Raw genomic sequence first — 18172 nt, forward strand, 5'->3', positions numbered from 1 at the left:
CGCCCCAGAACAAGTCGGTGGTCACCTTTTCCACGCAGTCATCAAAAAACGCCAGGCCGGTGTCCTTGTCGCTGACAAAGGTGCACTCCTCGATGAAACGGATGAAGATCTGGGTCTTGGTGAGGACCGAGTAGAACTTCTGATGCGCTCGATCTCTGCTCTTGAGAAAACCTGCAGACATCCGAGGACAGAATGTAAGAAATAGCTGATTACAAGAATATGGCCTAACAGTTTAGAGTGATCTGTCCTCGTCACACATACGTCCTGTGGACCAAAATAGACTGAGATTTGTTTTTAATTATAGGTTGGTTTTTTTATGCTACCGTTTCAAGGGTTTGGCCCAATAATTGGCCTCAGACTAAAATTAACTCGACACCACTGTACCACACATCAGGGCTCTGTGTATTTATATCTATTGAATGACCCTCATTCATCAATCAATAATTGCTCTTTAGAAAAGTGTTATAATATCTGAAATTGATCTAGGTGGGTGACGCTTAAAACTAATTTGCCAGCATTAGCAGAGACCGACGATACAAGCGATGCTTCTTGAAATAGAGATGCCAGTAATGGTGCACTCACGTGCGAAGGTTTCAATAAAGCCTGAAAACTATAAATGAGGTCAGGCGTTCACCTTGCAGGTCATAGAGCGAGTCTGCGGCCGTGGCCTTTACAGTGGGCGCCTGCGTGATGGGCTTGAGGTACGAGCGGTAGCCCTTCAGGATGGAGGCCATGAAGCGGAGGAAGGCCTCCTGGATTTCCATTTCCAGAGCCGTCTTCTTCTTGTGCCAGGTGAAATCGGCCTCGATGGGAGTCATGTCCACGGCGGAGCTGTCCTGCGACATTGGACGTACCGCAACTGCAAACACAAACCAGGGCCAGTCAAACAGTGTAAACAATGTCTCACTTTTTCTTTTTCTTTTTTTTGTGTCAACTATTTAAGATCTGCAATGGTTGGTTGATGAATAACTTCTCCAAACCGGTCAAGAAAACATATACTTTAAAAACAGAAATATTTATTTGTTAAAGAATCCAGCTTCACTTTGTGGCTCTTTTATGCCAAATCATTTAACGTGTTTTATTTTGGCCTGATGGTCAGGAAGTGAAGTAAACTAAATCAGTTACTTCAGACACTTTATTTGTACAAAAAAAGCTAATTCATCCAAAAAATATAGATTTATTATTTGATTGCTTATGTTAAAATAAAGATTAATAGTTAGGTAGAAGATGTTAATGTCTTACTGCTTCAAGACGTCTTTTACAAAACAACACTGCGGTTCTTCTGATAGTTTTTGTTCTAAACAGTTACTTGTGTAATTGTTAAAAGTTATTCAAAATTAATCTTTTTTTCATTCGGTGTCCATGAAGGCACCGACCACAGTATATACTTTCGATATTGAGATAATAATACATTTGTGATAGACTGAGCAGCCTTATATATGTATATAAGGTTACAAAGATGGAAGAAACTGAGGCGCTTTAAAAAAAAATAACGTCAAACTGGTGAATTCCAAACATGCTTGCTTATGGCGGTTTATTGAGCTTTGTGTAAATTCATCTTCCTTCCTTTCTTTCACTTTGTTGGTCAGTGTTTGAGCTTTTCTTTCCAGGAGAAAATCACATGCAGTTGGTACCTGTTGCCAGCTGGTGGTGCAAGTTGCTCAGAGAGTTGACGAGACTCTTGCAGGGTTTCTTTGGGAGGTTCTTCCAGTTGCTGTTTCTCTTCTCATCAGAGCTGCGGTAAACAATTCCGCAGCGTTAGTTAGCTGGAAGTAACAAGAGAGCTGCACAAAAAAACCCCAAAAAGGCATCCTGGTTTTGGAAATACCACGCTGCATCTTTTTTGGGGGATTAGGATCGTTTCAATTACGTCGTAAGGGTAAATAACAGCTTACAGGTAAATAGTGTTTGTGTCCAGATCCACACAGACGACGTCTGGCGGAGGGTCGTACAGGTCAAAGTAGCGGGAGTCCACTCCCACTATGAATGGACATGGAGCATTGAGGACGCCTGCTAGAGACAGTGGACAGAGGGGGATGTATGGACACTGCCACTGGAAGGGGAAGATCATCTGAGAAGAGACCAGAGGAACGATAATGGTTACTACTCACAATTATACATCTCTAATTATAAATTTAAATTAAATTATAAATCTATTATACATCACATCTAAGTTTTAAAGTAAGTCTTGGCCTTGAGTTATAGAGAAAAAGCAGTCCACACTTTAAGTTCCAATGATTTTTAACGAGGTTGCATCATCATCTCCACTTGCAGATTCTCTATTTCGATAATAAAATCAAATTTAGGCAGCAATGAAAAATTGCATTAGATGTGGTCTGTTGATCACGAACGATTCATTGCATAAAAGGGGTTTTTGCTGACTGTGACGTTCTGCATCGAAAAGAGAAATATTAATGAAAATAAAATAACACTATATTTACTATTATTTATCATAATCTGTTGTATAATAGTAGTGGTATCATCTCTTGCACTAAGTAGCAGGATTTCTAATTTAAAAGACAACATTTAGAACATTGAATAATCCAATCCAATTAAAACTGTCATATAAAAACTTCTGTTCATTTCAGCTGCGATTGAAATAAAAAAAATTTGTATTAATCAGGAATGATCAGTGATAAAAAATTTTAAGTTCCAAAATAACAGCATTTTAAATTGACGAGAGAGTGAAGGCAGATACGACTACACCAGAGTGGCTTGAATCAAATCTTGTGTGACACTCACAGCCACCACCGCCTCGGCCACTCCGGTGAGCACGGCGGGCCGCAGCGAGTGGAGCAGGATTTTGCTCTCCTGCAGGACAAAGTGCAGCAGCGTGGCGCAGTTCTCGGAGCCCAGGTTCACCAGCAGGGTGCCGTAGTCCGCCCCGCTGCAGAGGGAGACGAAAACACCACCGAAGAGTTGAAAGAGAACGAGTACAAAAGGTAAATATGAGAGGGATCGGCAGGCTGCAGTATAATAAATGGTTTTGTAACCAGATGGTAAACACACAAAGGGAAGAAGGCTAATGTAATGTAATATTAATCCCAAAATATTCTGTCAAGTAAGAAAAACTCTTAATCCCACTCTAATTTCAAATATGTATATATTTCTAATTCTATCAGAACATATAGTTGATGCACTGTTTCACTAATATAAACTTAACATAACGACTGAAAAAGGCTTCATCATGAGTTTTGCGCTACACTTCTAGGGATTTCCAATAATGCTTCATGAGCAAACGCAGTGAGACAAACAATGTTAAGTATCAGTCAGCAGGCTGTGTTCGTATGTCTCATCATCAGAATCATCAGTTTGCAGCGTCAGAGTTGCATAAGGCAGCGTCTGAGGCACATTAGACAGACTAGTAAAGTCACAATGAAAGTTTCTATTTATTCTATGATATTGTGTGACTGTGTGCCCAAGCATTATGGCTGCACATACAAACATTCCATGGTATCAAACAGTGTAAAGTCTGCAGGACTGAGAACATGTGACCACGGAAAGACAGTGACATACGGCCGTGTCAATGAGGTATATAACAAAGCCAATATATTTTTATTTAGCTTTAAATAGAGGGACAAGGTTGCATCAGGACAGGCATCCGGCATGAAAGTTGTGCCAAAACAAACATGCAGATTAAATCATGTGGAACAGAGCAGCTGAAACTTCACATCTTCTCTTGATAAAATGACAACCTGCTGTAAAGGGGAGGTAACCTGTTGTGACCATTGAAGTCAAATTAAGGGAAAACACAAACAAGTGTAATGTGTGATGCATTCCATGATAAAAGTACCTGAGGGGTAAAGGTGTGCACACGGGCTGCGAGAGGTTCAAAGTGTCATGTGCCGAGAGCTGCAAGAGAAAATCCAAAATATTAAAGCAGAAGTCACACACAGTGTGGACATATTAAGCACTTCTGCTTCACTGTGCAACTTTTGAGTTGGACCGCTGTCTCATATCTGCAGAATTGACATGAAATAATAAACCCGGTGGTGCATTTACACACTGAGAAACACCTCTTTTCAATAAACATCGTGAGATACCAGTCATGCATCTCACTATATGCCTCAAAAATAATAATAAAGCAGGTCAAAGAAGAGAAATTAAATATGTAGATTAAACCAGCACTTAAAAGTTTTAAGAACCTTCCACAATGGGATGAGAAAGCACATTAGCAAACCTACAAAGTGAATGATCTGCATCTTTAAAGTCTTTTTTTTTTAAGAAAAAAAAACATACAATGTAAAAACATTTCCATATGTGCTGTCAATGCAGAGCTGCGAGAATCCACAACCGTCACCGGTTGTCAGAGAGAATAACAACTCTTCAGCCGTTTACCTCCAGTAAAAGCGCTGCACTGAAGTGAAGCCTATATATGGAAGGCCATAAAGCGTATTGACGGACAGCTTTCCAGAGATTTTCTGTTCTCATAACAGTTTTACTGGCCTCTAAAACCTCATCACGGTCTCAAGGTCTTACCTGAGTGAGCTAATCCCAGAGAGACTTTAACAAGATGCTTGTGAGGCCACAGTGGCATCGACCTTTTAACGATTTCATGCTTGAAAGAAAAACACAGTATAGGAACTCCTTCCAGGTTTGAAAAGAAATGGTGTCCTCGTGTTATGCTTGCAGGCTTGAAACAAAAAAAACAAAACCCTACCTCTAGGAAAACATTCTCAACGTTGGCTCTCATAAAGTTACAGTCCAATACGTTGAGTTGTTATTCATCAACAATGTGAGGTCTCACCTGAACCAAGATTCGGGGTCTTTGAGGGGAAGGGAATGACACATTGTGCATGAAGTGCGAGATGTGCCTGTTGAAAGAAATACGAGTTCAAGCCAGAGATAGATAATCCCATTTTGTTAAAAACAACAACATCTGCGTGACTGGCGACATTCCAGCAGTGTTTTCCTACTTTTCAATAGGGAGTGGGTGCGGTCCGGAGACGGAGAGCTTATAGAGGAACATCAGGAACTTTCTGAAAGACTCGAAGAAAGGCCATCGGGAGAGCAGACAGATGCACTTGTTGGTGTTGACGGGCCGGTTGGGGATCATCTTCTTCTCCACTGTGGTGAGCAGGCCCAGGTGGATCTTCTGCTTCTCGCTCAGCACGTCCACGGGATACGGCTCATAGAACTGGATGGCCGACCCATACACCTGGCGGCACAAGCAGCGGAGGTCCCCGCGTTACTCTCACGTTCACCGAACCACTTTTTGTCGCCGACGCTCGAGTTTCTCACCTTTTCACCTGAAGAGATGGTTAAGACAAACGTGGAAAAGACTGGCAGAGGGTCGCGAGTGTCCGGAGCCCAACACTCGATCTTAGCGCCCATGGGCAGACAGAATAAGGGCACAGACTCGGACAGAGGAAAAGACTCATAATCCTCTTCTGGGTAACGAAAGATCAGACCTGCAGAGCAACAAGAACATATATTACAACTCCTATGATTCCTGCGTGTCTTTCATCCACAGAATAAGTCACTGTCACTACAGAAATGCTCGACATGCCTCTCTTCGCACACATTTTTACTTCGTGATGCACACACGCGTCACAGAAAAAAAAAATGATGGGTGTGGCAGGATGCACGGTCGTCTCAGCTGAATAAACAGCAACCTCACAGGAAGACAGACTGCCAAAAAAAGATAAAGCCAGCATCTGTGTGCATGTTCGCGCAAACACCGATTACACAATGAAACGCTGGAAAGGCCAAACATTCGGCCAGGCAAAATGTCACACAGCAGTTCAAAATACCAGCTGTAATAAGCAATTACCATCTTCTGTCCGATCACAGTGGACACAGTGAAGGAGCCGCCTGCTCCGGCTCCGACACACAAAACACAAGATTGGCCGACTGTGAGACGACACACAATGCGGCCCCATTCCGTACCGCGCGGTGCTTTTGTTATCAGCGTGTCACATCGTTCAGCAAAAGCTGGAACCTCATTAACATTGGCTCCGATCATTATTGACAACGTGAATCGAGAGTCTTTTCAAGCGAGAAAACGTCGGCTGAAAACAACAGTTACAACCATCAATGTCATACTAAATTCATTTTTATGCCTTCAACACCGACTATAGAAGAAAGTGGGTTACAAAAAAATTAGGAACAGGATTTCAGACCCGTGTCTTTGAACTGTGAGGGGAAATTTCATGCACATATGTGTAAAAGGCAATACACACTCCACAAATACAAACTCTGAGGCAACAGAGCTAACAAACAAATTTATGCTTAATCGTAAATATATTTTTTTTTTTTTATACTTTACCATAGCAAGTGCAACAACAGCAAAATCTAAACACATATTTAATGAAATGTAACTTTTTATCTTATTTACACAGTTGATGTCACTTATTTGTTATTGAATGTGTGAATACTGAAGTGAGACAACTGTTACTGTATAAAAAAAAGCTTTCTCAATGAAGACATAACACTAATATGATGCAAAAAAAAAAAATCTTTCCATTCCCTCAATTGTGACTTTAATATGAGTAATTACAGGTACATTTCATAAATATAATCAGCAATGACGCTAAACATGTTAACCTAACCTGATGAGCTATCTTATAATAACAATGCAGCAGAGGCATTGTAATGAAATGACATTTCAGGGTAGCATTGTGGACAAATGGCAGCTGAAATTGTTGTGTTATTTGTCAACTATTCATGAAATGTACAATTATAACCAGTCACACTTTTACTCACCGGCTTTGTAGCTGAGGGAATTGGACGAAGACACAGATTTCTTGTAACAGAGGAACACGCTGGAGCCCCACTGAAAAGAATCACCACAAGGTCACGCTCGTGTTCTTGTTTGCTGAGAAGCGCCTCGGCGGAGTTACAGAAATCGCCTTTACCATGCCGCCATTGAGGTTCTTCTCCACCTTGCAGAAGGTGTGCGGCGGTATCTCGCCCTTGCTGGTGAGGATGACACAAATGTCGGTGACGGCCAGGGAGTTCTGGGGCTGGACCGGCGGGGCGCGGCGGAAGGTGATGAAGATGCGCTGGGACGAGGCGGAGCTGTTGTTGACGTTGGCGCAGCGGCCGTACGGCGTGGCCTGGATGATCTCACAGCCCTGGATCAGACGCTCCTTACCTTCGTACAACACCCTGCGAGAGATTGAACAACAGATGATGGCGACGTCTGGCTGCTTTCGGCCTTTGTTTAGTTTTCAGAAATGTAACTTAAAGTGCTTTTCGTTTTCAAACAGGGTTCCTTTGCCAACAGGAAAATAACTTGCATACTAATGGCGCAGCAGAGTAGAAAAACAGAAAGAGCTATGAACTTGAATGCCAACAACAAATCAGGAATTTGTAACAGGAAGCGGAAAAGAAAGAGACTTGTTGCATATAAAAGACTCCAGTCAGGATAAAAGCAAAAAAAAAGGGGGGGGGGTACTTTCAGGGGTATTACACTTCGTCACAGGTCCACTTGGAACATTGTTTTTTTTCCCCAATATTCAATATTAGTATTACCTTGAGAGTAAATGTACTAAATCAGCCTTTTAAGATGCATATAAGCTGCATTTTGTTCCCAGGAACTTTTTCCAAGTTAGAAAATTAATCAGTTATTGGCCAGAAATGCCAGAAGAGCTCATCTCCTTTCCGGGTGTTAAATCAGTTACAATACAATAAAGCACCATCCAAAAAGCAGATAAACATTCCTGATGCTCTCAGCCTGTCAAACAAGGATCCCTTTGTTTTTATGGAGTTGTTGTGATACGACTTCAGTCTTCTGCTTAATTGCCCTCCTGGATTTAAACATCAGGATGATTTACCTAATACTCATGGAACGTCAGGCCCAAGTAGAAACGCAAACACAAAATCAAGCGAGACTAAATGTTCGAGATACTTTTGGTAGAAAAGCAGCTTTACATGCTCCCTTCTCCTCCTTGAAGAAGAACTCTCAGAGCAGACAGATTCCTGACTGTCTCGATCCTGTTCCTTGTCTTGTTTATTTTTCCGTCACCGTTGTATTTCCTGACTGGATGCAGACAATTGTGTATTCAGAAAAAGGACAACTTTTGGGAGAACAATCTGAATGTTTGAAACTTCTTCAGGTCTGAGGAGAGGAAAACTATAAACAGCTCACCATAACAACACACACTATAGGAGCCGATGAAGTTAGGCGTGGGATTTAAACCTGCAAACTTGCGGAGTAGTTTTAAATGCAAACTCACCTATTTTTAAAACAAACCAAAAAAAAAAAATGCTATATCTCTTCTCCTGTTAATACTCATTCACAATTTTCTTTCTTTTTTCTTTTTTATGAACAATCTACAGCTCTCAAGTGACCGGCATACACAGAACGCTGTATCAATGTTCAAGTTGTGAAATCAGAGCTGAAATTTTAACAATGGCCTTTTGTGGAGCCGTGGCTGCTGCCTCTGTACAGGTGTGCGCGATTGGAACTGTGGATGTGGCGTTTCATACAGTGTTGAAATGTGATCTGGATGGCTCGCCTCCTCCGCTGCACAATGACGCCGTCTCACTTCAATCAATCACATAAAACTGGGATGCAGGGAGGCACTCAGACTGAGGTCATTTTTAAGGCGTATCGGATTTAGAACCACATTAAACTGTTATTATCTTCTGTTATTACCGCAATGTAAGCTTTTTCTTTTCTAAATCAGACATGGCACAAATCAGGGTGGGCAGTGGATTACATTGTGTACATGACTTGAACTCATCAACGAGAAGAAAGAGGCCATTGTGATTTGAAGTTGTGAAAAATAATATCAAAACTAACAAATCACCTTAAAATCTGAGATTTGTTTTTCTGTCAACAACAAAGAAGACATTCAAGTGGCTCCGTAGAGAGAATAATCCGTCTCTCCTGCTTTACGAGGAGGATCAGTGTGTGGTCAGCGCCGACGACTTTGTTCTTCTCACACTGGATCCGAACGGAAACCAGAGCTTCTCTCAAACGGATGACGTGATTCGGACATTTTTTTTTTTTGCTCGGTGACTAAATTGAATTCCGAGACGTTAACAGGACTATTCTATCCATTTGTGTCTAAAATAAACCGATTATATATAGATCATCAAACATGCATCATCTGCTACCCCGCCTATGTATCCTGAAGCAACCCTGCTGGGAAATGTCACAGTTAGGGGAGAAATAAGTGCCCTGCTGTGGTGGGGTTGGTATTTCTTTGCTTGGCTGCGGCAGTTCTATGGCATCATGCTCCATGATCTCTCTTTCTTTCTGGACAAAGCCACGTGGGAGGCCAGCAGCTCTCACTACTTTCTTCAACCTAAGACTAAAACCGTCCCCCCCCCCCGCCAAATCTCTCACAGCCGTTGCAGATATAAAACAGTTCTGAAACACTCCATTTGTTCTGAAAAGAGATGCCGGACAAACCTAAAGAGGCCGGGAAGACAGTTGCCAGCAGATTCTCATTTAGGAAACAAAACCGCCGTCCTAATGGGCACAGTGAGTGGTAACGCTCCGGAGCCCCGGGTCGGGAATGCTTCACGGGCAGCACACGTGACAGGAGGATGGGTACGGGATTTATAGCCTGCAAGGTTCGCTGTCGCTCTTTCCGCGTTCAGCTGATAAGAAGAGGGAAAACACGAGCCGGAACATTCACCTGTCGCCCATCTCTTAAGATACAGTTATGAACTGACCATTCAGACTCATTTGATGCATCAACGGACACATATTAGTACTACAGCTGGTAAAAAAAAACTGAAGAAAACCTACCGACGTAGATGCTTTTTCTTTTTTTTTTTACTTCCTTGCTGTGTAGCTATTTGCATACTGAACAGGATTGCACAATCTCTTAAAGGAAACAGCTCGTGAGCATTTCATGCATGTCTCGGGAAGTCTTAAAAAAAACCCATGAAATATAGTAAATACGTGTCAAGAACAGCTGAAGGCAGTCCGACATGGAGACAGATGAAGCTTATAAAAACTTCAAAAAGTCTCGACCTTGTAAACGGAAATCTTCCAGGACGGGTGCTGCGTGGAACTGGAAACTCCAGTTTGTTAGTGGGAGACACAAGCTGTTTACACAAAGACTTTAGGTGTGTGGGGAACTTAATTTGCCCTGGGCAGTTGCATCACTGAGGCCATGCGGCACTGATGATGAAACATAGATTACAGGTCTGGCTGCACTACGGGGGGGGGGGGGGGGGTGAGTAAGACCTTCCAGCTTACAAGACAAAGTTAAGTAGATTTCAATGGCGTTCCCTTTTTTATATGGTAAGAGGAAGAAACTGGAGGTTTGGCTGAGTAGGAACTCTGATGAACGAGGGTTAGGGTTATAAAGCTGCTCAACAGGTCGACTTCCATCCATGATCCAAGGACACGTTTTATCGTCAAAGTTGAACGATGGAGAGAAAATCCATTGTTGGCCGATGAAACCAACAAGCAATATTCTGCTTGGAAGGAAAACTTTTTCAGGCCAGCGTGCACAGATGGTGACCTCGATTGGCAGAGCAACTTAATGTCAGGCTGGTTTATATTCATGCTGCTGTGGAGGATGCCGGTCCAGACTAATGATGGGAAAATATGGAAATTGTTGCTGCATCCGTTTTCCCCCCCGTGTCTGGCTTTTTATTTCTTTGCCGATTGCATCGAGCCGTCACTGCTGGGTGGCTTGCTTATAGCCTGGAGGCCACGCACACGTCAGTCCCTGCAGCACCGGGACCTGGCTGGAAGTTTGGGTTTTTTTGTTTGGCGTCAAAACTCATATCTGTGGCACGAACATGGCAAGATCTGTGGATTGAGCCAGCTGGGGTTTCTCTTGGAACTACTGAGTTCAGAGCATAAATGATCACCGTCACCATACACACACACTTATTTTAGAAATGTTGGCTGAATAGCTGAGTGAGTGGTTTTAAATTCAACAAGAGAGTAAGCTCGTCAGGGTTTTCCTTTAATTCACCCTTTTTATTTGTGCAACAATTGCCCATCTATCTAAATACATGTTTTTCTTTTGTATTGCATCCCTCTACCTTAGTCTATTAGCCATAATAATGTCTTACATGTAGTGAATCACAGCATCAGTATCTGGTGGCTGAAGTCAAGTAAAGGGACTCGGCTGTCACAAATTGAATTCAATCGCTTTTTTTTTTAAATCACAAGATGGATTTGCAACATGGAAAAATATGTGAGTGTAGAAATCTAAAATACAACCACAATAACAATTGAAGTTTTAAAACCAGGAGAATGGAATCTCCTCACATCATTACATATCTAGCAATTTCATCACAAAATGTTGAAATCACTGATTTAAAAAAAATCACTTAACACTTAAATATCACGAGATTGTTTGGTGAAAGTGGAGCAATCCTTTCATAGCATTCCCTGATTGGTTCTAGAACACAGCCCTTAAAATCAATGATTCCTTGGTTTGAACAAGTTCTGCTTACATTGCTGCAAAGTTTTTCTGCGACAGTCATTAAAAGCATGCCTTTTATTACCGACACTGTCCTGGAACCGTCCGGTTGTGGTCAAAGTACAGGAAAGGCTGCTCTTTGATGTTTCACAGCAGAGAAATCATTCACTCACCCGACATCGATGAGCGGCGCCTTCCCTCGGGCCCTCTTGTAGCACAGAAAGAGCTCGGGACTCTTGATACTGCCATGATTGAGATTGGCTGGCTGGCCGCTGCTGGTGCTGTCGATGCAGGTGAAGCCCTCGGGCACGGCCTCCCCTGCTGACTTGTTGATGACGGCCAGGTCGGTGATGGGCGCTTTGGGCCCACTGGACTTGGCCTCGGACAGGTCCTGCTCCAGGGGCGTGGACTTGTCGGTCAGCCCGGCCACCACGAAGTAGTCGGTCACGCGGTGACCCTTGTCTTCAATCATGGCTGGATGTACCTAGGCGGAGAGGTGACAGGATAGGAAATCAGTTGTGAACGTTGCGTATAAGGTCAATGAATCTCTACCACAATTTCATACACGCACGCCTGACTCCGACGAGATACTGGAACTGAACGCTTGAAGCAAAGCTCTGACATCTCAGTGTGGGACAGTGGGACGGACTCAACTGCAAACATACACAGAATGCTAAATAATACTACCGGCGAAGCCATAAAAGAATCCTTTTAAGACTGCAGCCCCACAGTGAAGCGAACGAACTCAGGAGAGGGGTTGACGAAGGGACTGGATCCCCCCCCCCCCCGACATTCACACTCTTGTCACTGTATATCACCACGCCGCTCCAAACACATGGAGCCGGTGAAAGATCTGATGGCGGCACAGAGCCGGGGGGAAGAGCGTCCGAGGCCGGAGGAATGCTCGGAAATGCCACGGGGAGCGTTAATCAAGCAGACACCAAAGGGGAGTCCGAAAAAAAACCCCACTTTGAATATGGTCAGAGATTTAAACTTGTTCGTGGAAAATTTGGCCATTTTCCACGGTTAAAATTGCAAAGCCCCAAGCTTTTTTCCTGACTGAATGCATTCAATAGACTTTTGAATAGAACTTCATGTTTTCTCAAACCGATGAGTCATGCCACCAAGTTCAGATCACAGCCAAGCGAACCAGTTCCAGCGCCACCATGCTCCAGTTTACTTTCAATGACATCTCTGTTCACTTTTTGAGCATGTGGTCAGTGAACACAAGGAGGAAAAAAAAAGGGCAATATTTGATTTACTGATTTGTAACTGCAAAAAAAAATAAAAAAACAACAACAAAAAAACGTCAAAGCAAATGGTTGTCTGAAGAGAAAAGAGCAACTTAAAGCTCGCCTCTTCTTCAAAAGAGCCCTTAGGACCGATACAGGAAGTTCAATTTTTCCAGCGGTGAGTCAGCTGTGGCAGGAGGATGGGGGGAAAAAAGAAAAAAGAAAAAAGGAGGTGCTCTGCACAGTCACAGCGAGTACAGACGGCCCCGGACATCGCAGTGTGAATTCGATAGCAGCACAGTGGATGCAACTTAAACACACTATGAATTCATACGGCTCACTTTATATTGTTGTGACGCGGCAAATCTAAACACGTGAAGTTGTTTCTCACCGCGTCTCTGCTGCATCCATGTCATTAAGAATGAGGGCGGGTTGACACACTTTCCATTTAAAAAAAACAAAAAAACATTGACTGAATGCATTGGTAGGAAGATATAATGATGAGCTAATAATATAAATAATGTTTGTTTAGGATTCATCCCATTTTCTGAGTGGCCACAACACACAGCTTAGTTCTCAGAGTGGCGATCGGCATGCCGCCTGCGCACAAACGGGCCATTACTGACTTTGAGCAGTTTTCAAGTCCAGGTACCTTTTCAAGAACTCCACTTGGAGATTTGCCCAGAGGATTGCTCATTTGTCATTACAATGCCAGGAAAACACTCCAATAAAAAGATCGTGCAGCCTCAAGCAGCAAAGCTAATCCACTTTCCTTTCATATCCGTGAAGAGAGGGGAGCGACTTCGAGTTTCCACTGACTGTAAGAGCGGACGGACGACCAGGTGGACTGTGATGTGAGATCTGCCCATGTTTGGTTCGGTTGGCGCTTCGAGTGAAGAATCACCATTGAATTTGACGATGGCCACCCGTCTCTTTTACGGGACACTCACCGTTTGTACCTGAAATTTCTGTCCCTGCTTGTACTTGTACATACAAATTCATACGAACGCTTCCAGATGTGGCCTAGTTATTTCACGACACAATGAAAAATCCTGTCTGTCTCACTCCTTTTAAAAACTGCCCTCGTTTTGACTGGAGCCAGATTAAATTTTTTTCATGAAGCACAACTGCAAATTGGAGCGTCAGGGCTAAGACTCGTTGCTCTGAAGAAATTTACTGCAACGTATCCATGGTTACATCTCATCGGTCAAAATCTAGCTCAAAAGCAAAAATCGCAGTTGTCAGGCCATATCTGCTCTACAACAAACCACACATACTTTTACTAAATATGCGCCAAGAACTGCACTTCAGCAGTTTAAGCAAATAGAAAAAATAAATAAATCACAGTGTAGGAACAGGTCCGGCGGTCCATTTGAAATCTGCTTGGCACCCATTTGTCATATCTTGAATTATGATATTTTAACAATTAAACAGTAAAGTGTAGTCTCGGCTTTAAATATGGAGGTCACACATCGGCTCATCAGTACTATAAAAATTTTAATTATGCTGAATTACTGTATATTGGGATACTTTTCATCTATTCCCGGAAGCAAAAATCCTATTCAGATGGAATTATGAAGAGCAAAAAGTCACTTTTTTACATTTAGCAGTCACAATATGAGCTGTAGTTTTGGAGTATATTTGCATCCATTATGAACAAACTGATTTTTGACTGTGTCAGATTGAAGAATTGTGATGGAATCTCTGATCGTGGTTTGAAATCTGTGCTCTTATGTAGCACAGTGACACTGCTGCTAACAACCAATACAGTGCAGCAGAAAACAGCCTGATAATTCAAGCGACTCCAGCGCTGCACCAAAACAAGTTTGAAAATCCCCAAGAAGGTAAAATTGCCACCTCGACATTCTCCATCTACTTCCATATCCAGAGTGTCATTTTGTCGAATTTGGTTGCATATTTCGATATTATAACAAAATAATAAGACTGTAGAATATCAGATCAGGATAAGGTAAACTGCAAATAAATATTTAATGATCTCAAGCCATATCCAGCTTTTTTTCCTTTTTTCCTTATGTTTGGCTACTCCTCTGCAAAATCACAACCACCAACCTCGACATTCGATTTTGTCTGAAATAATGACGTTCGTATGAAAACTGTAAAGGCTGTAAGTCATAGTGACATCATGACAGCGTGGCCATTACTCACCACAGAGTAGCAGCAGGGACCCAAATATTAAATCAGAAATATGAAAAGGACATCCTGGAAAAGCAGCAGATCCATGAACTGAACACAGACCCTGGACTTCATCTCTTTCAATATACACATTTACGAGCGCTATTTATTTATACCCAGAAACTACTTGATAACAAAGCTATTTACATTTTACATACACACGCAAAAAAACCTACATTTACAGAAATTTTTGCAGAAGCAGATCTTAAACATCCCTTTAATGTAGGACAGTGTACAAACTACATCAGGTTTACATATTAGCATTTTACACAGTGCATTATTTGTTGTGGACAAGTTGCTATGAGGGGAAGGATCGGTATATGATATGCGATGTTATATCACTTCTGCACAACAAAAAGGGAACCGCAACACAGTCACTCACACAGACACCGGACACAAGTTGACACACTGCCAGAAACCTCTCTGACTCTTTGACATGCACCTTTAGTGAGGATCACCATCAGATCACAAGTACTGAAATGAATGATTGGATTTCCCCACGAGACTGAACAGCAACTGACGACCACAACTGTGGGAGCTCCAATCATTTGACCTCTTTCTTCCACCAGTCCCCCACAACCACACAAATGTCGCTTTTTGACAGCCCGTGATAGATAAATAGTGGCGTTGCCGTGGCAACCGAGTCGCAACAATGCCAGGCGGCTGCTCGACCCTGAGCGGCGACTACTGTTACTCCACGAGCCGGGGGAAAACTGATCTCCGAGTCTTTCAAGGGTACATTTAGAGTAGCTGACATGTTCATCTCGCAGCCCGCAGTCGGATCCAGAGGACGCAGAGACAAACCCCGGCTTCAGTTTCGAGATGCACCCGCAACAAAATGGCAGACGGGGCTCGTTTTATTGTCCACTTTTATGTGTGGCGAACAAATAAAATCCACTTGGAGCCATAAACGGCGGCGTTGACATGGGATTAACCCTCACAAGCTTGAAAGCTATTGTTCACAGACGGGGGAAGCCGAAACATTAAGGATTTCTTTTTTGCTGGCCTTACTTGTACAAGCACGCAGCAGGCGAGAAGATCAGGAAAAACCTGTAAACCCCAAGAGGTACATCTCAAAACTTACGAAATGGGCAGGGAAAAGTGTCGGGCAAAACCAGTCCTCCACTACGTGAAGTCTTGTGTTGTAATTTGAGCCCCCGACTCTAAAGGTTGCGCTCGGCCCCTCCCTTCCCAAGTGAAAACCTGTTCCTGTGTTACTCCCGAGCCCCGATGATCAAGTGTCGCAGTCTTTGTCTGGTTTGAACACGCCGAGAGGAGGGTCAGTCCAAACCGTGACAAAAAAAAATAAATACACACAAGCTTTTTGTGGCTACAGGCGATGTCGTTCCTGTGAAACTCGGACAGAATCTGTCATGGAATCTGCTGTATTCACTCCAAAAGTGCAAAATGTACTCGTTGGTTGAACGTGAGAAAATAGTAGCATGAAACAAAAGCAAGACATCTACTCTGGTTGTTGTTACAAATTTCCACCTCAAGTGCAGAAACCTGTTCGGGAACGTTACTGAAAATAACGTTTATGAACCTCGTAGCTGAAACGAGCAGTGTTGGTAAATGACTGGGAGATTTCTGGAAGCTGGAAGGATTTGTGGTTACGGGAACAGCAGTGTCAGTACTTGTCTGTAATCAAATCAGAACTTCAGAGCTGCTCTGCGATCACATCGCGGAGCAGGTAAAGGGAAGCCCTCGAGAAATGTAACACAAGACAGGGTAGGTTTAAGGTAATTCAGCAAGGTTTAATTCATTACCAAGGCTATTTTTTTGGAGATCTCATACATGTGAAAATATCAACACTATCAGAATCCCTATTGCGTTACTTTTGGTGCCATGAACAATGCTACAAGTTTACACTGAAGGACAATTTCTTGCTTTCACTTCTGTTTGCAGCTCATGGGTTTGTGTGGGTTACTGGAAGATCAGCGTTTTGCACTGCACAGATGAGAATACCTGGAAGCTCCAGCAAGCGAGACAAAAAAAAGAACTAAATAAAAAAATGCTGATCCTCACCTTGACGGCATGGAAGCCTGCTTCCCTCCAGCACAGCCTCTATTAGCTCTCCTGACCTCTGGGAGGCATTACAGGTGTCTCTGGACTAAAACCACCAAATCCACAAACAGTTTTTCCTCCTTCGCTGCCGTCTTCACTCAGACTCAGACTTTATACAATGCACGTCTGAGGATATAATTGCTGGACAGTTATACCGGCAATTCTAGATACACCGTTAGTTATTCCCATTTACACTACTGTATAATCCTTCAATAATCACGACTGCAACACGGTACAAGACTGTATACAAAGCACTGTAAACTGTGGACTGATGGGTCACAGATGCTGACCCACTTCAAAATCCAGCCTAATGAGTCAGAGTGAAAACAGTCTTAGGACCAGGAGGCATTGTAAAGTCTTGCTCCACGGTGGCGGCACCTTGCAAACGGTGCAAAAGGTTTGTTGTACAGTCCCACAGCCCCCCCGAGGGCTGGGGAAACCTCAAACTGGGTCAAATAAAACCAGGGAGGGCCCTACTTCTTCACTACAAAAGATGTGTTGATGCCATTTACCTGGGTCACTCCTTTGTACCACCGATGTATTCAGACCCGCCTAGAAAGGAAAGTGGACTGAACACACAGCGGCTGAAATCAACGTGGAAAGAGGAGTTTCTCTCTTTGGGTCTACAGCATGGAACCCCTTACTCCATCCCCCCCCCAATGACCTGCCCCACAATGATCTCACCCCTTCACACAAAAGAGCCTGGAGGCTCGCTCCCCGTGGGTGAAAGGGCCTGGCTGCGTGTGTGCGCATGCACAAGTGTGAGTGTGTGCCGGCGGCCTGTGGACAGTGCCGCGTCTGTCTCCCGTCATTCCGTCAGGAGCTTCGCCGCGCACGTCGACCCACAGCTCATCTCAAACGGCTGCTGAGGATGACACACACGCAAACACTGCACGAGGATTAAAAAAAAAAAAAGTGCGTACGGACGCAGTCGCTACACTCTGGAGCAGACCGGCCTGTGGCTGTAAACACTTGGTCCGGCTGATCTTTCACACTACCCGTCTCTGTCGTGACGACTGTGCGAGCGCTGCCAGAGGGCCACGGCAGCGCACTTGAAGTCATTGTTGAAAGAGCAGCGGTGCCAACTGACCTAATCAAAATGGCAAAGGCAAAGATACGCCTCTTCCAGCTGTCGTGGTCAAGACACACGCTGCCCTTTTCGGGTCCAGTGGTGACTGCAGAGCCACACTGGGATCAGCCTTTCGCAGCGCCGGCGTCTGCTTCAAGTGGCACTTTGTCGCTGCGGGGGAGCCAAGTGGCCCTCCCCGCGACCTGTCATCGCAGTGTACCGTCACTGCAGAGGACCAGACTGAGGACATGGTGCCAACGAGGTGACGA

At 43.6% G+C, this 18172-nt stretch overlaps 1 protein-coding gene across 1 annotated transcript in view; it reads right to left on the reverse strand.

Annotated features, from left to right (window-relative positions):
* Positions 1-18172, reverse strand: part of dennd4c (DENN/MADD domain containing 4C) — a 30975-nt gene that overhangs the window by 8630 nt on the left and 4173 nt on the right. The window contains exons 2-13 of the mRNA XM_080519296.1: positions 11519-11829; positions 6858-7110; positions 6706-6775; positions 5242-5411; positions 4917-5158; positions 4748-4814; positions 3794-3852; positions 2743-2887; positions 1896-2071; positions 1635-1735; positions 635-859; positions 26-171 (exon numbers count right to left, since the gene is read on the reverse strand). Of these exons, the coding sequence (XP_080375422.1) occupies positions 26-171; positions 635-859; positions 1635-1735; positions 1896-2071; positions 2743-2887; positions 3794-3852; positions 4748-4814; positions 4917-5158; positions 5242-5411; positions 6706-6775; positions 6858-7110; positions 11519-11817 (1953 nt within the window). The 5' untranslated portion in view covers positions 11818-11829. The remainder of the gene's footprint in view (positions 1-25; positions 172-634; positions 860-1634; positions 1736-1895; positions 2072-2742; positions 2888-3793; positions 3853-4747; positions 4815-4916; positions 5159-5241; positions 5412-6705; positions 6776-6857; positions 7111-11518; positions 11830-18172) is intronic.

Source organism: Blennius ocellaris (assembly GCF_963422515.1).
Source record: "Blennius ocellaris genome assembly, chromosome: 23".
NCBI classification, from domain to species: domain Eukaryota; kingdom Metazoa; phylum Chordata; class Actinopteri; order Blenniiformes; family Blenniidae; genus Blennius; species Blennius ocellaris.